The 24,863-nt window shown below is 43.1% G+C and overlaps 1 protein-coding gene across 1 annotated transcript in view; it reads left to right on the forward strand.

Moving 5' to 3' along the window:
* ST8SIA4 (ST8 alpha-N-acetyl-neuraminide alpha-2,8-sialyltransferase 4) overlaps positions 1 to 24,573 on the forward strand; it is a 113,481-nt gene extending 88,908 nt beyond the window's left edge. The window contains exon 5 of the mRNA XM_056848491.1: positions 24,213 to 24,573. Coding sequence (XP_056704469.1) covers positions 24,213 to 24,489 — 277 coding nt within the window. The 3' untranslated portion in view covers positions 24,490 to 24,573. The remainder of the gene's footprint in view (positions 1 to 24,212) is intronic.
* The last annotated feature ends 290 nt before the right edge of the window (positions 24,574 to 24,863 follow it).

The following is a 24,863-nucleotide window of genomic DNA, read 5'->3' on the forward strand; positions in this document are numbered from 1 at the left end:
CCGATGCTAATTATATTTGAAAATACAAGAATCACGACTCACTCATTAACAGCCAAAATTCAACAGTTTTACAACGTTTAGAGGACTATTGAAAGCTGGAGGAAAATAGTCCCACATCTCTCAAGTGTTCTTCATTGATTTTTAACTTAAGTTCTGAATGCCACAGAAGATCTGGCCATGTGGTCTTGTAAGTACTATCAAAAGTTCTTCCTCTCTCGTCCCTTCCAACCAACCACATTTACCTGCAAGTCTACACTGGGGGCTTCAAACAGGATAAACCGTCTCTGGCAGCATGCAAGGTACCAAGAGCCCTGGGAAACATGATCCCAAATGCAGTTGCCATCTTGTGGTTCTCAGTGTCTTGGATATTGCTGGAAAAGTGTTGTGAGGAGGAGGAGGAGGAGACAAGAGGAGACAGGGAGATAAAGAAGGTCTCTTCCCTCCTGCTCACCTGCCTGCTTGTCTGTGCCACTTCCAAAACCTCAGTAGGCAAGCATAAGTGGGAACTGCAGACTCTTGGGGAAAGCTAGCCAATTTCAAGTGAGATTTGAATTGTCTAAAAAAGGATGACTTTTTTGAAGTGTTCTTCAGAGTAGGTTGCAATTTGCTGAGCCCTTTCTGATTTGAGCCTGGGGGATTTTGCTTATTACTAACAAACAAGCTGTCTAAAGCAAAGGCACACCCCCACCAACCTCAGTTATTCGACTCTGTCAATAGGTATGGAAAGGGATGATCCAACAGGCGTAATGTCCTTAGATTTTCAAAGTGCTCCTAATCAAATCCTTCAAAGGTGGTTCTTGGGTGGTGGTGGGGGAGAAGCAATGGGACAAAAGTCTGTTTTATTGATGAACTGGTAACAGGAAAAGTGAGGAAGCAAAGGGGAGAAAAGAATCAATAAACATTGGTTCTTGTAGGTTATCCGGGCTGTGTAACCATGGTCTTGGAATTTTCTTTCCTGACGTTTCGCCAGCAACTCAGAGAGACACTGTCCTTCAGTGTTACTACTCTGAAGATGCCTGCCACAGTTGCTGGCGAAACGTCAGGAAAGAAAATTCCAAGACCACGGTTACACAGCCCGGATATCCTACAAGAACCAATGAACTCTGACCGTGAAAGCCTTCGACAATCAATGAACAGTTTTCACAATGAGAAAGTCACGTGGAATTGTACTGGGACTACTTTTTTTTAACATGTTCTTCACTAGTCCGATGACCATAGGATAAACTGATGATTTGCAAATGACTCTGAAATATTTAGGATAATAAAATTCAAAGTACTGCCATTGTACTGTGCTCTCTTTCTCTCCTTTGCACTGTAACACTGGAGCTTAATACTTATAGTTGCAATTGGGTCTTATGCCACAGGCTCCCTGTTTTTGGCTGTTGCTCCTCCACACTTGCCCTGCCAGACCTTGGATGTGTGAGCCAGTGACTCACAACAGTTATGAACCACACAATAGCAGCACCATTTTATTTGCCCTTTGACAGAGACTTGCAAAATATGTCCCTTTTTTTGTCGAGAAAATCAATTTGCCCTTGTGTCAGAAGACTATGCTATTTTCCAACCTGTTAAAAGAGCTACGTTTTGGAAGAAATGCAACCTCTTTGATATCATGAGGTAATTCCCTAGAAAAAACTTTTAAAATAATTGCAGAATTCCCAAACACTATCCCTTCCCCCCCCCCCCCATGAAAAAAACTGCTGCTTGTAGAAATCAGGGATAAATTATTTGGGATAAGACCAAACCTACCAAATAAAAAAATAAAACAATCTTTCCTTATGAAATATTTCTTTTTTTCTACGAATATTTTGTATATTGGCTTGATAGTCCATGTAATACTATGCTCCCCATCTGCATCTGGTTACCCAAAAATGGGAGGCTGTCTGACACACACACCCCAATAGTGATCATTCAGTATTTTGTTCATTCTGTTTATCCATCTGCATTTTGCCTGTGTTTCCATTTCTCTGCCCATTCACTTCCGGTGTGATGTTTCCTTCATTTTGTAGATATGTTATATCTGTATGTATTTATTTGTGTTCTATCTTTTATATTTTAGCTATTCGTTGGGATTAAAAAGTTGGGGATCAGCAAGGACCTACTTGGAGGGGAATCCCACTCTCCCACCTGCTGGCCCTCCTTTCTTTGCTGCCTCTGCCTCCCCACACACTCTTGCCACCACTAACCCCTGCTGGCTCCAGCTGCTACTTCTGTTCCCTGAGCTTCCTAGCCTAGGAACCCATCCACCCCCCTTCATCAGGTCTGTTTGTTCTGGCTTTACTTCCTTCCTTCCCCTCCCATCCTGTCACACTTCCCTTTTGCTCTGTTGCTTCTTCATGTCTTCACCCTTTTTGCTGGTTCTCCTGTCCCTTCTACAATAGCTTCTACAGCTCGGGCCAGCTCCAACTCCCACTTTCCCTTCTAGCCTACCTGTTTGGGAGAGGGAAGTCTTCTCCAGACCTCAGCATACTTAATGCTTGTGGTTGCCTTGGCAATTTAAAATGGTGCTTGTACCTGCACAGAATTTTTTTTAAAAATAGCTTGCCTCACATATACACATGTTCATGGGCAGATCTTTTTTGCAAACCTAGGGGTTACCTTGTGTTTGCAGAAATCTGTACCTTGGCTCTAGGCGTTTCCATTGTATGGCTTTTTTAATCTGCATGATGGAGCCGCATATCATGGTTATATTAATAGACAACAATATAAATATATAGCCTAGTCCTAGGAGATCACTGGCTTCCATGCAGCGGCTGCTGTTGAATAGTAGTGAGTCACCAGGCAGTTGATACTGGATAGAAACATAATCTGGTAATTCAAAAATACAAAACCTGGAGAAAAGGGCAAGAGTCCAGTAGCACCTTAAAGACTAACAAAAATATTTTCTGGTAGGGTATGAGCTTTCGTGAGCCACAGATCACTTCTTCAGATGTATCTGAATAGGGTATGTATCTGGTAGGATATGAGCTTTCGTGAACCACAGCTCACTTCTTCAGATACATCTGAAGAAGTGAGCTGTGGCTCACGAAAGCTCATACCCTATCAGAAAATATTTTTGTTAGTCTTTAAGGTGCTACTGGACTCTTGCCCTTTTCTACTACTGCAGACAGACTAACACGGCTACCCACTGTGAATTAAAATCTGGAGAGAAATTTGAATGAGGAGGATCTTGGAAATGTTTCTTGCAGATCTCCAAAAGAATCACTGTGAACTGGGTTAATGACAACAGCCTGCCAATGGAAGTTAAATGGTTGTATCCAGATGTCACGACCAAATCTCAGTTTGTTTGTGATGAGAATGAGCCAGGTTCACATGCTCCCTCTCTTTCTTCCCCTCATGCATTCCTGGTTGAGAACTAACTGTAGTCACTTGTGGTTTTGAATTAGAAAGTTCTGTTCATGACATCTGAACACAGTCAGTGGGCTAGATTACATAAAGGAGGACACACAAACACATAACTTGTTTCCTTCATTCTTACACCCCACCCAAAGTCCTCTGCTGATACTTGGGGAACACTCTTAAACATAATGCCTTGTTAGGGTAGCCTGCTTCCAGGTACTCGCTGGAGATCTCCTGCTATTACAACTGATCTCCAGCCATTAGAGATCAATTCACCTGGAGAAAATGGCTGCTTTGGCAATTGGACTCTATGGCATTGAAGTCCCTCCCTGCCCTAAACCCCACCCTCCTCAGACTCCGCCCCAAAAACCTCCTGCTGGTGACAAAGAGGGACCTAGCAACCCTATGCCTTGTGGCACAGGGGACTGCAATAAGGAGAGAGAATTGGGTGAACTCGCCTCCTCTTGGCCTTGCATTTGGGAAAGCCTTGAGCCAAGGTTATTTCACACATGCGGGGGGAAGGGTTAAGCCCACTATGGTCCCATTCTGAAGTGGAATCTGCTGCAGATACTGTTTACAAAGAAAAAGCACTTGGGAGCTCCAGACAGGAATCTTCCAGCTTCTTTAACTAACTACTTTAACCCTGGGACTGCACTGCTAAGAAATTCTTGGGAGTTCAAGCTGAATAACTCTGCAAAAATGATATCTCACTACGCAGAGGCAGGGCAAAAGGCAAATTCAGTGCCACGCTTGTTAACGTTAGGAGATTGAAAATAAAATGCCCTGTTTCGTAATGCCCTATATATATATATATATATATATATATACGTATGGTGTGGCTGCAATTAGTATACTGTGTGTGGTTTGTGTGGCTCATCACAAAAAGGATATCATAGAGATGAAAAAGCAAAATAATCAAAGGAACTTAAGCCTTTTCCCTGTGAGGAAGGGTTGGGATTTTTATGGGTTTTTAAAAATATAACTGCTTAGGGAAGGTCATGATAATCTGCTTATCAAATTATGTACAGTGTAGAGAAAATGGAGAATTTTTTTTTCTCAAAATGCTAGAAATTCTGGTCATTCAATTCAGTTGATTGGCAGTAGCTTCAGGGCGGATGCAGGGAAGGACATCTTCACAGAACCTGTACTTAATTGATGGAATTTGCTGCCACCGGGTACAGTGCTGATGACTGCCTCCTTCGGCTCTCAAAAAGAAAGTGACAGAGGGTGGTTCTATCAATGGCTTTTAGCCATGATAGCTTAATGGCACCTACATTTGGAGGCATTATGCCTCTGACTACCCACTGCTGCAGAGTTGTTGCATTGGTACCCGGCTTGTGAGCTTCCCAGATACATCCCTCTGGCCATTGTTTGACAAGGGATGCTGGGCTACTACATGGCTGAATCCCACAGCGCTCTTCTTATGTTCTCTAATAAATATTATTAGTTTTCCCTGAGTCTAGCTATAGCTGGCCTGATAACTTGCTTCTCTCCAAAATATATAATGAACAATAATTATAGCATTGCATTTAATGTGCTGCAGTTGTAAAGGGGAAAAAAAGTTCTGTTACTAAGGTACCATAGTTACAGATGAATAGTCAGTATGAAGACTTACAGCCTTTCTGGATGAAATATATGCTACCCCCTGTTATTATAATATTATGTATGATTCTGTCATCCTAAGTACCATATTCTCCAGAGAGCCTTCTAATATTTGTATTTAGGGAGGATGTTTAGGGCTGCTTTTGGACAGTTTGGGTAGCTTTTCTTTAGATTTTTACAATGTTCTAAGTATATATTTGAATATTGTTATACAACACAAGGGAAATGCCTCCAAAATGTTGGGGGGGGTTGCTGCTCTCCTTGGTAGCTCCCGCTTCATTCCTGACCCGTTGCTTCTAGGCCTCTAAAGTGTGACTTGCCTTCACCTCTTTCCACAGTCTGAGGTATAGTTTCTAGGTATGCCCAAAGGGGCCAGTTAAAGGTGCTGCTGTTGCAAAACCCATGATAGACTCCCTACAGTAGAGGGAAGCAGTGGTATTTACTTATACCAGCGTGGTGTAGTGGTTAAGAGCCGTGGTTTGGAGTGGTGGACTCTAATGTGGAGAACCGGGTTTGATTCCCCACTCCCACACATGAAGCCAGCTGGGTGACCTTGGGCTAGTCACAGCTCTCAGAGCCCTCTTAGCCCCACCTACCTCACAGGGTGTCTGTTGTAGTGAGAGGAAGGGAAGGTGATTGTAAGCCGGTTTGATTCTTCCTTAAGTGGTAGAGAAAATTGGCATATAAAAACCAATTCTTCTTGTTCAAAAAAAAAAAGTGTTCAAATATGCTCTCTGCCAGGTGAAAATCCAGGTTTCCCAAGCAGTCCCTTCTGTTCCCTTGCTTCTCAGCTTTCCATTGGCACCCTTCCTACAGATACTGGTAAAGCAACTCAGGAGCAAAAGAAGGACCGATAGTTTCTGTTTTTGAACTGTTGTGGGCAGAAAGGTCTTGAGATCAATCAGAATAGAAGACCTTGTGAATGTTGAGTGTGATTATGAGGTTACCATCGTAACATGAAAATTTCTATAAATATCAGTGTACTTTCATGTAGAAAAAAATGTTAATCCATTACTATGCATGGAGGTGAAAGTTGGACAATGAAGAAAACTGACAGGAAGAAAATTGATTCATTTGAAATGTGGAATTGAAGGAGAGTTTTACAGATACCGTGGACCACCAAAAAGACAAATAAGTGGGTTCTAGATCAAATCAAGCCTGCATTTCCCCTAGAACAGGGGTGGGGAACGTCAGGCCCGGGGGCTGTTTAAGGCCCCCAAAATCATTTGGTCTGGCCCTTTGTGGGTCTTGGCAGATCTCTAGCTCAGACGGATCTAAGACTGGTGACACGTCCCCTCCCGCGGACAGGAATAGCCTCTATTCAAGGCGGGTGTGAGTTTGTTTTGCTGAGAGAAGGAACATTTTTTCCCCCTTGCAGAAGAGTCATTATCTATGGAGCTGCTAGGACCACCCAAGAAACTGTGTTAACCCTTTCCCACCAGGGCTGTGGAAAAACGTATTCCCTTTGTACTACAAAAGGGCTTGGAGCGGAAGTGGCGACAATGGAGGGGTTAAAGGGAGCAGGGCCAGAATGCGCGGGGGGGGGGGGGCAAGTTCTTAGCCAGAGTGTCCTCATTTCATCTCTGCAGGTGAAGGTAGCAGGAGCCGGATGTACAATCCCGCCCCTACCATGCAGAGCAGGAGCAACTCCAGTGTTCGGCTGGACAGCTACGTCCGGCTGGTGCAACAGACCATCCTGTACCACCAGGTGGGCGAGGGCACCACCGGTTGGATGCCTGCCTACTTGCCAGTGCCGGGGGGGGGGCATCTGGGGCGGCTGCCTGCTTGGGGCTTGGTTTATAATTTTTAATTTGATAATTTTGTGTGGCCCGCAAATGATGTTATAAATATCCAAATGGCCCTTGGCGGAAAAAAGGTTCCCCACCCCTGCCCTAGAAGCTAAAATGACTAAACTGAGGCTATCATACTTTGATCACATCATGAGAAAACTAGATGCACTGAAAAGACGATAATGCTAGGACATGGTGGAAAAGTTGAAGGCAGAGGGAAATGAAGACCCAACATGAGATGAATTGACTCAATACCAAGACCTGAGCAAGGCTATTAATGAGAGGACACTTTGGAGGGCATTAATTCATAGGGTTGCCATAAGTTGAAAGTGACTTGATGGTGCTTAACAGACAAGCATACTGCAATCAATGCACTTAGAAGGGTGTAACTCTGTTTAGGATTGCGCTGTTAAGTGCTTTATAACGTGGGATTTTAAAAAATTAAAATGGCTGTAATGCAGGGGGCAAGTATCCCAATTGCTGCTGGGGCATTCTCATTCTTAGCTACAGAATAACTTGCCACAATGATTTCATAGCCAACAGTACTTCTACTTTCATTCACAGCCTACTAGACAAGAGGTCAGACAGTTTTAAGTGCGGTGTCTTGCTGTATGACAATCATTTCCGAATGTCGTGCGGTGAACATTCAGGCCTTGTTCACAGATCTCGTGGTGGAGGAGTCTAATGGTATTCAAAGTGTGGGTAGAACAGCAGTGTGGTTCTTTGAAAGTTTATTAGGTATCTCCTTCATGAGAAGACAAGTCCACATGCAGACTGGTTTTCTGAATGACTCCCACAGCCAGTCTCCTCCTGCACTATGCATCACAGTTATGTGCTGGGTGTGTTTGGGGGTAAACTTTTAATTTACAGAAGGCAATAACAATTTTTTATGTTGTGCTAACTTCCTTTGTCCTGTGATGCTTTGGGGAAAGGTAAGTATATAAATAGAATCATAGAGTTGGAAGGGGCCATACAGGCCATCTAGTCCAACCCCCTGCTCAATGCAGGATCAGCCTAGAGCGTCCCTGACAAGTGCTTGCTCAGCCTCTGCTTGAAGACTGCCAGTGAGGGGGAGCTCACCACCTCCATAGGCATCCGATTCCACTGTTGAGCAACTCTTACTGTAAAAAACCTTTCCCTAATATCCAGCCAGTACCTCTCCGCTTGCAATTTAAACCCATTATTGTGAATCCTATCCTCTGCTGCCAACAGGAACAGCTCCCTGCCCTTCTCTAAGTGTCAGCCCTTCAAATACTTAAAAGAGAGCTGTCATGTCCCCCCCCCCTCAGTTTCCTCTTCTCCAGACCAAACATTCCTAACTCCCTCAGCCCTTCCTCATAGGGCTTGGTCTCCAGGCCCCTGATCATCCTCGTTGCTCTCCTCTACACCCGCTCCATTCTGTCCACATCCTTTTTGAAGTGGGGCCTCCGGAACTGCACACAATACTCAAGTGGCCTGACCAATGCTGTGTACAGTGGAACTGACATCTTGCGATTTGGATGTTATGCCTCTGTTGATGCACCCCAAGATTGCATTAGCTTTTTTTGTCGCTGCATCACAGTTGGCTGCTCCTATTAACTTGCGGTCCACTTGCGGTACCCCAAGATCTTGTTCACACACACTGCTACCCAGAAGTGTATCCCCCATCCAGTATGCATGTCCCTCGTTCTTGTTACCCAGATGTAGAAAAAAATAAATGCAGTTCAGTGGGCCTACTTAATGCTTTAGGTTAACTTCATTTGCTGCCTCGGAGGGTGGTGGAGTCCCCATCTTTGGAAGTCTTTAAGCAGAGGCTAGATGGCCATCTGTCGGGAGTGCTTTGATTGTGAGATCCTGCATGGTGGGGGGAGGGTTGAGGTCACTGGGGATGTGGGGGGAGGTAGTTGTTAATTTCCTGCATTGTGCAGGGGGTTGAACTAGATGACCCTGGTGGTCCCTTCCAACTCTATGATTCTGCCACCCTAAAACATGCCCCTGAATCCTTTGCAACTTGCAAAGGGGGCTATCCATGACAGACATTGCATGTAAGGTGTGCAGAGGTTTCTCAGCTGATATGTTTATGTACAAAGCTGGTGATATACAATAATCAGAGCATCAGACTGAGAGTGGGGAGACCTGGCTTCACTCTGCCATGCACCAAACTGTGCGATCTTGGGCCAGCCATTCTCCTGAAGCCTAATTTACCTCACATGACCTTTAAGATAAAATGAATTCAGGCAGAGCCATGTATGCTGTCCTGAACTGCTTAGTGGAAGAGAAGGATAAAAATGCCCTGACCTGGATAGCCCCAGGCTAGCCCGATCTTGTCAGAACTCAGAAGCTAAGCAAGGTCGGCCCTGGTTTGAATTTGGATGGGGCTCTGAGGACTGCCAGGGGCGTAACACGGAGGCAGGCAGTGGTAAACCACTACCGAACATCTCTTGCCTTGGAAACCCTATGGAGTTGCCGTAAATCAGCTGTGGCTTGATGGCGCACATATACACAGGATAAAAATTTATATTTATATATTTAGTTTTGTATCCCACCCTCCCTCCCCGGCCAAGGCCAAGCTCAGCAGCTCACAACATGATGGGATAAGGACAGGATAGGATGTAGCCCAATGTCATGCCGTTTTGCTTGATTGCTATTAGGTATTTTTCTTGGAAGTGTTACCAGTGTTATATAGATAGAAATAGAGTACTATCTGAATGTTCTGAAATGCCATGTCAATACATCATATGACTAAGATACGTTTCTGTAAAAAGTACCTTCAGAAGCAGCCTTGAAATGCTGCCCTGTCAGCTAATTAAAGTAAACTTGGAACTGGGTTGTATCTCTAGAACAGAATGAAACTCTCAAGCGACAGTTGAGTTCTTAGGCCATATATCCAAACATCAAATATTGACAGCTTTTGGCAATTTAGAATTCTCGGTGCATACAGCTGTCTTACAGCGCAACATGCTTTCTTCCCAAATCCGAAGCAATCTGCTGATTTTGAATAGACTTCCTTGCCTCTAAGTACTTTCAGGATGAAGCAATCTGGTTACCTTTAAAGCTGCAGTAATGGAATCTTTCATCTTTGTGTGGGAGAACAAAAAACATTACAATTAAAGGCCACACTAATGACCTTTCTGTTTGGTATCTGCATTACAAACAGGAATCTTGCTGTGCCTGAAAGATTTAGCAGAAACACTTAGTACTGACTGAGGTCAAAGTGGGAAGGAGGAGAAGGAAGTATTGATTCACAGAGGGGAACTCATCATTAAAGGGAGGTAGACTATCAAACATTCAATCTCCCTTCATTATAGTGTCTTTTCACCTTCGATAAAGCAGGTGCTTAAGAACCTTGTACAGTGCCAAGCAACATTCAAAACATGAAAAAAACGACATCGGGCTTGTGCTGGAAATGTAAAAAAATCAAGGGAAGATTCTTCCACTGTTGGTGGTCATGCGAGTTGGTTCAAAAATTTTGGAAAAAGATCACATAAATTTGGAAGGGATTATGGGGACACATATAAAATTCGATCCCAACAAAACACCTGATACGATGAATAAAGACCAGAAGGTTATTTTAAAATATTTGGTAACAGCAGCAAGGGTGGTAATGGCATCAGTCTGCTATGCATTACTCCAAATCTGCAGAAGATGGTTCAGTAAAATATACCACTTAGCTGCACTGCTTCTCTTAAAGGCCTTCGATGGATTCTGACTTTTAGCTCAAGATAGTTCAAATCAAGAGGCACCAAGGGAGGTGTTCCACATTTTCAGCAAAGGCTGCAATCCTATGAACACTTTTTTGGGACTAAGCCCCATTGACTTACTTCCCAGTAGAACGGCTTAGGATTGCTCCCAAACTAACTTAGGTCTGTTTACATCTGGTATACATGCATTTTCTCTTGTCTCATATACTGTTCTGCCTCTTACAGCATCTGTGTAACACTTCAGATAAATCACATTGTGGTAAAGGATTGCTGTAAATTAGTCAGAATACATTTATTCAATAGCAGCAGAGGGAGCAAAAACTATTTTAGTTCACCTACGCTCATCTGACATAACTGCCATTTACCTCAGTTAATTGGATCTTTACGTATGAAATTTCACCATCTGCTTATGTATGATCTCCCCGTTAGTCGGATTTCACACACAAAGCACTAAATAACTGATGTGAACTTGAATTGTGATCATTGGATGCTGGTGATCTAAAATAGACATTGCTGACTCTTCCACTACTACTAAGTAAGTAGTAGTAGAAGAAGAGAAAAAAGAGTAGGGGTTGGGGTTTTTTATGCGACTTTCTCTACCAGTTAAGGAAGAATCAAACTGGCTTACAATCACCTTCCCTTCCCCTCTCCACAACAGACACCCTGTGAGGTAGGTGGGGCTGAGAGAGTGTGACTAGGCCAAGGTTACCCAGTTGGCTTCATGTGTAGGAGTGGGGAAACAAATCCAGTTCACCAGAGTAGCGTCCGCCGCTCATGTTGAGGAGTGGGGAATTAAACCCAGTTCTCCAGATCAGAGTCCACCGCTTTTAACCACTACACCACGCTGGCTCTCAACATTCAGAAGTATATTCTGTACACGCATGCAAACGTTTATGAGAAAGTCTAATCTTTCTCCAGTTTACGTTTATTTTGTTCTCATATTGAATCTGTAGTGTGTAGATATTTTCTGTTATTTTCTGTTAATCTTCTTTCATAAAGAAAGATGATGGGTGCATGCATTTTTTTGATTGTGGAAGGGGTAGAACCAAACATGGTGTTTAAACCATGGTGCTAGAAGCCCCTTTTTTGCTCCCTGCACCCATCACATTTAGGAATAAACCTGTGATACAGTATCATAGTATATGTATTTATGCTCACTTAGCAGCATCGTGATGTCAAGCACAGGTGGGGAAACGTGATATGATGACATCCAAAGACAGTGTGTGAACATTACTGGTGAGGGAGGGATATGGATACAGGGCTGTTGTTTTTAAGAGCAGGTCTGTTCCGGCTTTAGGCAATGATATACCACAAATCAGAAGATTCACAGTGCAATCCTATACAGACTAACTCCGCATAGGATTGCACTGTCAGTGAACTCCAGCTTAAGCCATCAGTCACAGTCCTGTCTGAGATACAGTACAAAATCAGCAGATTGCATACAAAATAGGGCTCCGTTTCGGCTTCTATGCAATCAGTTGTAAATCATGTGTAAAGATTACTCAAGCATATGCTGATTTATACTGGGTATCCACAGATTTGGGTATATTGGATGTACAGAACCAGCCCAATCTGCATGAATTTACCATCTTGTTGACATACTGGAAGTACACACAATTTTTAAAGTAGCAGAGGGCTGCTGGCTTCTGCTGTTTTTCCTTCTCTTTCAAATGATCATATATCAGTTGTCTGACATGGTGAGCCTTTCCTTTTTCCTATTCATGACATCAGAACTCTACCTGTGCCATTAGGTTCCAATATTTAACATGCTCAGGATAAATCTGTGCGATCAACTTCCGGGAATAATACTCCAGATGGTAAATGGTCTAGTGTGCACATTTAAACTTGCTTTCTTACAGCTCAGTACTTGTTTACTTGGAAATAAGTCCCACAGATCAGTACAGCCTTAATTATAGATCTGAGCTTTTCCTGATTCCTGTAAGTGGTGCAGGGCAGACTCATGATGGCTCACGGTTTAGCTACAGCCACAGACTAGCCCAATCTCATCACATCTTGGAAGCTAAGCAGGGTCAGCCCTGGTTAGTACTTGGATGGGAGACCACCAAAGGAATTCAGGGTTGCTGCACAGAATCAGGGAATGGCAAACCACCTCTGTTAGTCTCTTGCCTTGAAAACCCTACTGGGTCACTATAAGCAAGCTGCAACTTGACGGCCCTTCCACCACCAAACCCTGTTAGTCTGAGACATGAGGCTGCATTTGCATGAGGCAAATAATATTGTATATTTCTACATGGGTTATATGGGAGGACAGCTTGCCCCTTACATAGTTGATTCAATCTATATGTGAAACTACAGCCCCCACTCCCTGAAAAGGGTGATCATGTTCAGCAAACAAGTGAAGAACCACCTCATGCCCATCACTCTTACGGTGGCAGTGTTCTTGTTCTATATAAAAAAATCAATGCTTCCCAAATTTGTGAAGTCAGAGTGCACTTATTTTCTGAATCTGAACACAGTTCACTCTCACAGCCCCAAAGGGTTACTTCTTGAGTGTCAAAACTACTCATCTTTTGGAGCCAAGTATTACTGCATAACCTGGGTGTGCCTCCTAATGGAAAAGAGGCAACCCCAGGGCAGTGATTCATATATAGCCATAATAGGCTGTCTTCTCTAAGGGCTGTCTTCTCTAGCCCTGCTGTACCTTGGCTTTGGGAATTATTCACCCACTACAAATTAGTCATGCTTGACACAAACTTGATTGCCAGGCAAATGTACTTTGCTCAGACTCATTTGATTACATTGGGCAAACTCCTGACTGGATTGGCTAAACGTTTCCTGGCAAAGTTTGGTCTCGAGTACAGTCCCAAGCTGAGCCACTTTATGCCTACAACTTTCTGCTTGTTCTGCAGAGCCTGTTCACTGCAACTGCTTTTGACCAGTCCAAGAACTGAATCACTTTAGTTAGTAGAGAAGAGGCATATCTCACCAATGGTTGTGTCAACCAATCACACTATCACTTGTTCATTTCTTCTTTCTTTTCATGTGTCTGTTCTTTCTGCCTATGCAATCAGATGAATTCTTTAAATAAGCAGCATTGTCTGCTTTTACCGTCTGTGCCGTCAGCAGCCTCTGTTCAAGATATGATCACAAGAACTGACTGAAAGATGAAGTGGGGCCATGGGCAGATACAAAAGGCACATAAAAAGTTTTAGTAGTAAGTCTCAATTCATAAATCTCAAACTCCTTTTTTACTTTGTACTTTTAAAAAAATCAGTGGATGGCAATGGTGTGGCTGCTATTAGAAAGCTATGTAATCATGTGAGAAAATGGTGTGATCATGATAACAGGATACATACAAATTTTTAATGTAGCATCTTGATTTACAATAGAAGACTGGGTTTAGCTTGTGATTAAGGTCAGAGCTGCATTGAAGACATGCATTAGAAAATCTGCTCTGCTTCAGGCCACGACAATGATACTATTACCATTTGTTACAGGGGACATGAGGGAGGGGCAATGTTGCCTAGAAAATCTGGGATGGTTTTGTGTTAATTCCAAGAGTCATATTGGAATATCTCCTAGGATGCACTATCAAGTCAAAAGTGTTGTCAATGCATAATAATGCACAGCATTATAGCAATGAAGAGGGAGAATCTTGCTTGATTTCCCTTCTTATTGAAGCCCCACCCTGCATGACATTTGGGTCCTCATCAGCCTCCCAATCCCCAGCCTAGCATTTGGGCAGGATTCAACCCAATGTGTTATATGTGCATTCTCTTGAAGAATATGATATTTTCCTCCCTCTTCAGTGATTTTTGATAGAAGATATCCATGGCTTAAAAGACTAAACTACATTTTAAAGGCATGTTTCAAGCAAATGGCTGAAGTCTGACTTTTTCATGCTGTGATTATAGAAATAATTCTGATCTTTAAAAATGAAAACATCAAACTGCCACATACAGTAGTGGGAAAGGGGGAGATTTTTGTTCAGGAGACAGCAGTCACACAAAAAAAGGAAGAACAAAACAGACCTAACCCTAGTTACTAAGTTACTTTGAATGTACGTCTCTTCATCTGGGAAAAATAAGATCAGAGGGAATATGAATATTCTGCAGTGACAGATGTCAATTATATCACTTAATACACTACTTGAAGTCTACTGAATAGATTAGAAAATTGTGACAAAATGACATGGCATATATATTCTCTTGATAGATAAATCTTGTTCAGACTTTCCGACACAGGGCATGGGGCTATTATTTTATTAGATGTTCCATTATGTCACATACTTTAATTCTCCTGATCATTTCTCTGTAAGGGAAGTAGACTACTTTGAAGATAAACCTTATGCACTAGACCATGTTATGATCATTGCCCTCCAAAAGAAAAGCATATTGCTACCCACAAGTAAGGAAATGTTTCCCTAGTGATCAAAGAGAGTCAATGATGTCTTCAACCTAGGATTGTCAACAACCTAGAATTAGAATGTCCTGTCCCTTCAATAGAGGCTTAATGTGTAGAAATGGGCAGTTGAAGCTTTTTATGTCACAGTGGCAAATAACATTGCCTGGTAAATAATATCCTGTTAAGCCTTTGTTTAAGGGGAAAGACCTTTTTTCCCCTCTAGGTTGTTGTCAATCCTACTTCATCTTCTGTCTTCAGTGCAGTCCCACATTGGGCCTGCACATATACAGGCCTGCTGCGGATAGAAGTTTCTAGCTTCTAGGAACCGAGGGGGTGCCCCTCCTCTCCAGGGCAAGAGTGCAATGGTTTTTCCTGCCTAAACCATCACATGCGCTGGAGGAGAGGTGCCCCCTTCCCTCAGTTCTTCTCTTGCCGCCATCAGGATAGGAGCCTCTGAGCTTACCATGAACTTTTTCCTCCTCCTTCTTCGTCATTGAGTATCTCAGCAGTGGTTCAGCCTTTCTTGGAGTCTTTGATAGGAAGGAAGGAAGGAAGGAAGGAAGGAAGGAAGGAAGGAAGGAAGGAAGGAAGGAAGGAAGGAAGGAAGGAAGGAAGGAAGGAAATTTATTAGCCACCAATATTACTCTGGTCTGAGGTAAAACATTTTGCTTATGTCGCCCAGCCTCTTCTGTCATAGCCATCATTGATTCCTCTCTTCCTACTATTTTCTGTCCCCCACTGGGTCTTTACCTAGGTGGAGAGTGTCAGTCAAAGTCCTCTTTAACAAGTACATAGAGTGCAGCACTAAGATGACCCACACTGATGAGCATGACCTGTGTTTACTCTGCTTGGGAGAAGGGGACAACATTTCAGTGTGCAAAGCATGCCAACAGTTTACCCCCCCCCCCAAGTCCACAATGATAGGGCATCACAACTTAATCAGCTTTGTAGGAATAGGCACCCTCATTGGCTGAGGCATCTAAAGCTGTCCCAAGTACCGAGTCCTGCTCCTTCCGCTCCAGCTCTTCTATGAGAGCATCCTGAGATTGTTCTGATGCCACCCTGTATCCCTTCTCTGCATTCTAACTCATCAGTGTGATCGATGTCGAAGTTAGAAATGGAACCAGCTCCATCAACACCCCCTTCCACATGACCCATCAGTTCCAGCACCTTGACTGCAACCCTACCTGCCACCTTAGTACTCATACTTCATGTCCTCAGCCTGTGCACCTGACTGATATTTTGACCCTGGTCCTACTCAATAGCAAAACCAACAGCACTCACCATCTGCTAGGTGCCCAGAACCACAATAAGAGTTCCAAGTGCTCTCTTCCATCACCGATTCCAAGACAGTGGAGCGAATGGCAGCATCTAGTTACAGTTACTAAGGTTAATCAGAACCATCTGCAAATAACAGGGTAGGGAATCCTACACCCATTTCTCCTAATGGGTGTAAGATTCCTAAGATTGTATGCTGAGCAGATGTTCCATATGGCTATATCTTCATAGTAGACATGACAGCTATGGAGAACAGGCCTAGAGAAAATATATTAGGTAGACTGTACCCGGACAAGGCAAGTAGATTCACATCACCAATCCTAGAGGGTTTTAATGCCACAACAGCTAATGTGTGGAACAAACTGTCATCTACACCTGCTACCTTGCATAAGGTGGATAATCTTTATACAATAAAGCATGACCCTGGTGACAACACAGCCTTCTCCATCTTCCATTTTAGTTAAGGAGGTGCAATCTAGGCAGAAGCTGGGAAACCACTCTACACCATCGGATAAAGGGAGTAGGCACCTGGCCACTCTTGGAAGGAAACTCTACTCACCAGCAACCCTCAGTTTTAGAAAAGGCAACTACCAGTCCATTGTGGGGGGGGGGGCGGGGAAGAAGCTTACCTTAGGAAGCTGGTTAGAGAGCATTAGGAAAAATGCTTGTTGGCAAAATTAATCCAGACCAAGGCTATCAGACACTTCCTCTCCCCACAACAGACACCTTGTGAGGTAGGTGAGGCTGAGAGAGTTCGAAGAGAACTGTGACTAGCCCAAGATCACCCAGCTGGCTTCATGTGTAGGAGTGGGGAAATCAACCCGGTTCACCAGATTAGAGTCTGACGCTCATTTGAGGAATCAAACCTGGGAAGTGGGGAATCATACCTGGTTCTCCAGATTAGAGTCCACCTCTACTAACCATTATACCACACTGGCTATGGAAGATGAAAACAGCGTTGCATTTACCTGTAACTGTTGTTCATCGATGTATCTTCTGTGCAGTGGGGGTGGATGCTTTGGGAGTTGACTAACAGATTTCTTATTGTACATTGTTCTCAAGAGTCACATAATTGTAATTTAGCTACAGTAAGTCTGTTTCAAATTTCAAGTACCACAAGATTCCCTTTTGTTTTTCCACTTCCATTACTTTTCTCAAAGGCTTAGTTCCATACTCGTCTGCGACTCTCAGTTTTCACTATACAGCAAATCACCCAAATGTAAATTGTCAACAGCTGGCAACATAGGAAACTACTAAATGCATTTTCTACCCCTCCCTCCAATGAAGTTCAGTTCTACTCATGCACAACGGACAATCCATGGTCAGCTAGCTGGCAATTTCATTGTGATCCAGGGAACGGCACACAAGATTCCCTGGTTTACATCCAGCTGTTGATGGAGAAACAATATGATTGGGCCCATGTTAAATGAAATGGATCATTTTTTAACTGCTTGTTCCATGATGTTTAAAAATTAGCGTTGTGGCACATAAACTTCACTTTTTATCTTGCTCCCAAACTGCCTCCTTTATTCTAATATGATTATGCTATTATCTTTGACGTTGAAAGAGTCCACAAGGAGAATCCGTGTATTCCAAGAAACACTACTTTGAAAAGGGGATTTCTTAATGGCCCATGAGATAGAACTAGTGCGAGCAGTCTACTAATAATGCAATTATTTTTCTTATTAGGAAATCATCTGACAGTCAGCTTTGACCAGTCTCAAAGAAGAGCCACAATAATGCTCTCTAACCAGCACAATCTAGGGAAAAATCCTAGAAGCCAAAGAAAACAGGGGTCAGTTTTAAATCGTTTTGAGCCAAGGATAGAGAGCTAGGGATTTACTGAGGTGAGATGTGTTACTGGCTGATTAATTACAAACTCAGCCTCTGTAAAAGGATTTAAGCTCTAAACTGCAGGTTAAATGCCTCAAGCCATTTTGTTACTTGGATGCACTTGGATTCTCTTCGAGATGGTTGGAAGCTGCAAAACCCAGCAGTGAATTTCAAGGTTTCCTAGAGTTTTAGAAATTGAGGTTTAATCTGGGTTCCCAACTAAATTATAAAGTACAGAACAGTTAATTTTTCCCATTTTACATAATATTACAATATTAAGGCATTTGTAGCTTGTGGGAAAGGCTTACTTTAATCATTCGTTTCACTATTAAATTTTGAGGACTGATTTGCATACTATGACATCTTTTGGTGCATAGCAATGGTGTGGGAAAAAAATCTTAGTTGGGTCATATATTGTTGTTAATGCTTGAATCAAATTATTTAATATTGGGATTACAGCTAATCTTACTCAGAAATCAATCTAGTAGTCATTTGCAGTGGTTACATTGTCTGTAACCCCCTCTCTCTACTTATTCAGGACAAAGTTCTCAGGGGTTGCTCCTCTAACCCAAGGGAGCCTCTCTTCCAAATTTCTAGCAGGGGGAGAAAATGTCCCTGCTGCACAGGAAATTATAATTCCCCCTAGCAGAGTGGTCTCATGGAGATGTAAATTGGCCTTTTTTAAGAAGAGAAATGACGTGTATAAGTGAGGGCAGCTAAACTCTGCTTCCTTGTTCCCTCACTTCACTCTGGGGCTTTCAACATCCCCCTCCCCATGTCCCACAATCTAATACCTGACCCCTTGTTCTGCAGACTGTCCAACCTTGCTGGTGGTGACTGCATTCTGTTGAGCCTTTTTCTTTGACTCTGCCCTGTGAGCAATCAGCCACGACATATTGTTTTTGTGTTTTTCATCTCTTCCCCTCCACTCCATTTTGCCCTCAGTTCTGCTGGCCAGTGGTGCAAGTAAAGGAAAAAAGAAACATATTTTATTACTCAGCTAAAAATTCCCTCCCTATGCATTTCACCAACAGGCTTCTTCAAGGGAATCTGCAATATAATATACAAATACAATACTGAGTTCTTGTAGTTATATGACAATGGTTAGTCAAGATTATGTAAATAAAAAATGGTTTAAAAAATCAAATTGCAATTTACACATTGTAATATCAACTGGATACAAAACCATTAAGTACGACCACTAGAGCTTATTCTGTCCTGATGATTGCATGAAGGAAAACGAGAGAGAAAGATAAACTCCCCATAAGTAAGAGAGATAAAATAGAGAGGCTGTCCAGCACTAAACGAGTTTGGGCTCAATTTTGCAAGAATTTTTCTTCTACAGAGATGAATGCTACAAACCTGTTAGTCTCAGTGTTCCTTCAACCAGAGTACAAGATCAGTAGCAATTACCAATGGAAGGACCGTATAGTACAGGGGTCTGCAAACTGTGGCTCCCAAGCCACATGCGGCTCTTTGGCCCGTTGAGTGCAGCTCTCCGAACTTGGTTTGGAGCCCCTGCTCTCACGCCGGCAGCCGGGCTGCGGAGCCGGCGCCTGAGAGAAAGAGAGAGAGAGAGCACGAGAGAGCAGGCGAGCAGGTGCGCTGTCTCTCCCCCCCCCCCCCCCGCCGTGGAGAATGGCCAGGTCCCCCTTTCCCTTGCCCTCAATGGTTGGGAGGATAAAGCCTCCCCTCCAGCCGCACTATTGCTGGGCGGCTTGGCGGTTCCTGCCCCACCCGCCCGCCTATCAGCTGTTAGGCGGGCCGGGCGTCCTTTGGTAGACCTGGCCTCCGGCTGAGTCCCATTGGGAGGCCATGTGTACCCACTGGTTTCTTGGTGGTAGACCTAGACTCCGAGGAGGGGGAAAAGTCCCCCTTCAGAGGCCAGGTCTACCAATTGGCTTCTATGGGCCTCCGGAGGCCAGGTCTACTGCCAAGAAAGCCAATGGGTAGACCTGGCCTCCCAATGGGACTCAGCCGGAGGCCAGGTCTACCAATAGGCTTTTATGGCGGTAGACCAGGCCTCCACACGTATAGCAAATATAACACCGTGTGTTATAATGTGCTAGTATCAACTGGGGTTCGGGCAGGGTATTTGTTGGTGATGAGAACTGTCGATGGCCCCACCATCAGCTCCTGCCACCATATCCCTGCTCATGTGTTTTGTGATCTTCCATACACATTAATTAAAGACATTTTGTGTATGTTCCACAGCCATAAATTCTCTAACTGTATGAAATGAGTGGTGCTCTTGAAGTAACAGCCTTCATCCTAGTTGCCCCATTCTGTAATCACAGATGTTTCGATGCTACAGGGGCAAGGGAAAGCACTTTGTATATTATCAAGGGAATTGTGCGTATGGGTGAAGTGTGTGTGTGTGTGTGTGTGTGTGTGTGTGTGTGTGTGTGTGTGTGTTCAATGCCTACAGGCAAAAGGGAAGAACCGCTGACATCCTTCCTTGCCTGGAGTCAGCTCTGCTGAGTATGCACCAGGACAGGGAATCTTTATCTGGACGAAGCATTGGAAATATACAGTAAAATACCAACAGATGCTCGCTCTAGGCATGCAAACAAAATTAGGGAAGCTGATCCTCATTGTCTGCTCTCAGCGCTGGCATCAGCCTAGCCAAGGCTGCTACCTCAAGGCAGACCTGCATGTCTGGCAAATCCCACTCTCTATGGGAATTAGTCTCCAGCCAAAAGATTCCCGATAGGAGCAGAAGCTAAATTTGACTCCTATGCAGTAAACCTATTCCTGTCAACTTTCTCAACCTGTGGTGATAGCATTTCACCTCTTTGACTCAGCTAAAGGTGCCTTCAATGTCGTTCTTTCAAGTGCCAAAGAGGGAGGAGGGAATTCCTCCTCTGCAAAATAAATGCCAAGTTATCTGACCTTGAAAACAATTTTACCTTCGTTCTGCAACGATGAGCCATTTCATATTGCAGACATTTCATACTAGTCCACTGCTAAAGGGTAAAAGTGACCATCCTCAGCGGAGATGCCAGTTTTCCAAAGAAACATGAAACAGTTTGAAATTCGGTTTCCTTTCTGTCAGGCATGTTTGTTTCCTGATGTTAAGTGTTACCTTTTATTATCTCTCAGGGTTGGGCACAGTGTCAGCATGGTGCTCATCACCTGGGACAATGCCACCATGTGGGACTGTTTTTACTCCATGATGATCCCTGTTCAAACAGGAAGCACTGAAGCCTAAGCAAAAGTACAGTAACTCTACAGATACATGAGGAATAGCTGGATTTGCCTCCAAGCAGAATGTCTGTAGAGTTTTGTGATCTCCAGGATTTACAATGTTTCAATACAGGGATTGTCTGGTATTCAGTGTCCTTTCCTTTTTGAATAAATATGATATTAAATATGCAGCAGCATTTTATTAATTATTTCTCTGAGGCTCCATTAATCTGTTGTAAATGGATCTGATAAACACCTACATTGTTTTGTGCATGTATTCAGCACCACCTCTGAATGTCTCTTGTCTTGAAAACCCTACAGCAGTTGTGTCAAACATAAGGGCTGGATTCAGCCCCTTGAAAGCTCTTATCCGGCTAGCCGAGGTAGCCACCCCCCCACCCCTCAATCTGTGCTGGTGAGGCATATGACCCAGCCCGAACAAGTGATATTTATGTCATATCCGGCCCCTGTAACAATTGAGTTTGACATCCCTGCCCTACAGGGTGACCGTAAATCAGCTGTGATTTGACAGCATGCACACACATTCAGGACTATCCATACACAGGGCTGGATCCCACAGAGTAGTTCCACTAATGGTGAAGGGCAGTTTTCTCTAATTCCTTCCTCCCATAGGAGACTTCAGACTCTATCCCCATGCAGCTGCTGCTGCAGGGTTCTAGTTCCCCAAAAGCAGCCTTTCAGAGGGCATTTGAGGCTGCAGCAGAGGGGGAAGGCAAGGATGTCACTCTCCACAGTCTTCTGTCTTGGAAAATTACTGGTGGATCCAAGCCATAGCTTTCATATTGTAGATCTAATGAAAATAAAAAAATAAAATGTGTTTCTTACTAAAACTTGTGAAAAAGCAGCCAGGATGAATTTAAACACACACACACACACACCAAGGAATCAAACTTCTTTAAGACAAGTGTTTTGGCTCAATGTCTGTTTGCAGAATATATTTCTTTTAGGTTTCTTCAAAATACAGTAGGAAAGTGGCTGTTAATTATCTCCTGAAGGATTTGCTGATAGTCAGGGTTATTTTTTCCCCCTTAACACAGGAGAAAACAACCCTAAAATTAGCGAATGCTTCACACTCACTTTTTTTATCCATCCCCTCACCCTCCCCTTCCCACCCCCGTCTGTCACTTCTGCTTCAATATTTGCTTTTCCACAGTTCTAAATCGTAACTGCTATATTCTTTGAAAAACTTGGCACACCTTGGATTAAGGACGGCCAAATTTGGCAGAATAGATTATTATTGCTGCTATATTCAGAAGGAGAGTTTGGTGAAGTTTCAGAGGAGGTTGATAGCATGGCATTAGTGAGCTAGAGTGTCCTCATTGATCAGGTCTGTTTCTCACAAGTGTCGGTGTTTCCACGTGCTCACTCCAGCTGGAGCACAAACACCATGTGCTGGATCTTTGCATCTAGAAGAAGCTGAAGAGTTGATTTTTATATGCCAACATTCTCTACTTTTTTTGAGGAGAATCAGCCCGTCTTACAATCTCCTTCCCTTCCTCTCCCCACAACAGGCACCTTGTGAGGTAGGTGAGGCTGAGAGAGTTCAGAGAGAACTGTGACTAGCCCAAGGTCACCTAGCTGGCTTCATGTGTAGGAGTGGGGAAACCAACCCAATTCACCAGATTAAAGTCCGCTGCTCATGTGGAGGAGTGGGGAATCAAACCTGGTTCTCCAGAATAGAGTCTACCACTCCTAACCACGCTGGCTCTAGTAGTCAGACTGACCAGTTAATATGCCGCAGATGAGAGAATGTTCCTTGTTTGGGGGTTGTGTGTGTGTGTTTTACATCCATGTATATTTTTGTCGATAATTTTGTTTCTTGGCTTTGGAGAGTTAGATTTGTTTATTCCTTTGTATTGTATGCACATGTACATTGTTGACATACAGTACATCTTTATCTTTGTACAAACAGTGTATGTCATTTATATGCATAATGATGATTGATTTCAACAGATAATGTTGGAAAAAATGTACATTTTATGAGGGAAAAGTTGGCCACGGAAAATAGAGTGGAAAATAGAGGATTACAGATTCAATTTGGATAAGGGAGAAGTAAAATCAAATTTGAAAACATCAGAGACGAGAAATATGAAATCATCCCTAGAATTCTGTGAGTGTAGAACTTCCCTTCATGGACAGGAAGTGTCTCAAGAGATCACTCGAACAGGCAGAGATGATTCTGCTTCATAGATGTTGCCCTTTGGTCTGTGTGTGAGTAAATGGGTGGAGCTATTATGGCATCCTTGAGCTTGAAAACTCAGCCTGCCAGGCTTGCAGTGATACAGGTAAGTCACTAGAGCTTAGCTATCTAGAATCCCTCTTCAAGATACTTCTGAGTGACTTACACTGTGGCATTCATACACTAAACCTCTTGGGTTTCGTAATTCCTAGTTAGTACTCAAGGCAACTTAAAGGTTCAGTCCGCAAAAATTACCGATGTCATTAACTCTAAAATTAACGATGTCATCTAATGTTTGAAATGATGTAGCATAGAGGTAGAAATAAGAAAAAAAACAAAGAAAATTGTATATGGGAAGTTGCAACAGCAAAGCAGGTTGTTAAAGAAACATTACAAATCCAAGTCACAAATAATAGCATTGATCAGAGGCTAGTCCCTATAGACTCAAGCACATTTTGCAAGTGCAATTTTTTTTCAGTTGCATTTATTGTGAGTGCTAGCTGCATTTAGCTGCAAAAGCATTATAAGCATCAACTAGCAGGGCAGCAGTTCATAAAAAATGTAATTACAGATAAAAGGACATTACTCAGGTTGAGTTAGATGATAGGTCTACCTAGGTCCACTATGACTGGAAGTTGCTCTTCAAGGTTTTGGCACTCGGCTTTCCCAATCAGACTACGGTAAGCTGTTCTGAGTAGTTTTAGAAAGCCCTTCTATGCCTGAAAATCAGATTAATTTTTTTAAAAGGAACTAAAATGCTATCCTTTAACTGGAGTTTTCAGGGGTTGCACTTAGAACTGCATGTATGCTCTTATCACTGAGCCATAGTCCTTTCTGATTATAACCTTATTTACAGTTACCAGCTTACTGTGGGTAGTGCTAACCCTTTTTGGAAAAGCTGAACCAAAAATGTCCTCTGTTTTCTCACTTGTTTTTCAGTTACTGGCTGACCAACAAGGTTTTCATCAAGAGACCCAGTACTGGACTGCTGATGTATACACTCGCCACAAGGTTCTGTGATGAAATTCATCTCTATGGATTCTGGCCCTTTCCAAAGGATATTAATGGAAAATCAGTCAAATATCATTATTATGATGACCTAAAGTACCGATATTTTTCTAATGCCAGCCCTCACAGGATGCCGCTAGAATTTAAAACTCTAAATGTGTTGCATAACAGAGGAGCACTTAAATTGACAACAGGGAAATGCATATAGCAATAAAGCACAAGTGACATACAATGAGACATATAGGATATGGGCTTTGGCCTGTAGACTTTATGGAACAGCAACGGGGCCCATACAGAGGAGATACCCCAGTGCTGGGCTAGGCCAATGGAGAACAAGGCAGTGCATCAAAACTCCATTCCCAGCTCATGTTTTACCTGTTGAAGTGCTAAATTTTGAGTGCAATGGTTCAAGTAAGTGCCACTTTCACTAAGAACAAAGCTTGAATGTATAAAATAAGTCGTGTTTACAAGATCCAACAATGCATTCATCACTTGTTAAAGAAGCAGATTGTTGATTTACTGTTCAGCTGCCACCGCAGAGTCAAACAAGAAGGTAGAAGAAACACCCAGGAGGTGAGATCT

The sequence above is a fragment of the Euleptes europaea genome, chromosome 4 (assembly GCF_029931775.1).
Source record: "Euleptes europaea isolate rEulEur1 chromosome 4, rEulEur1.hap1, whole genome shotgun sequence".
NCBI classification, from domain to species: domain Eukaryota; kingdom Metazoa; phylum Chordata; class Lepidosauria; order Squamata; family Sphaerodactylidae; genus Euleptes; species Euleptes europaea.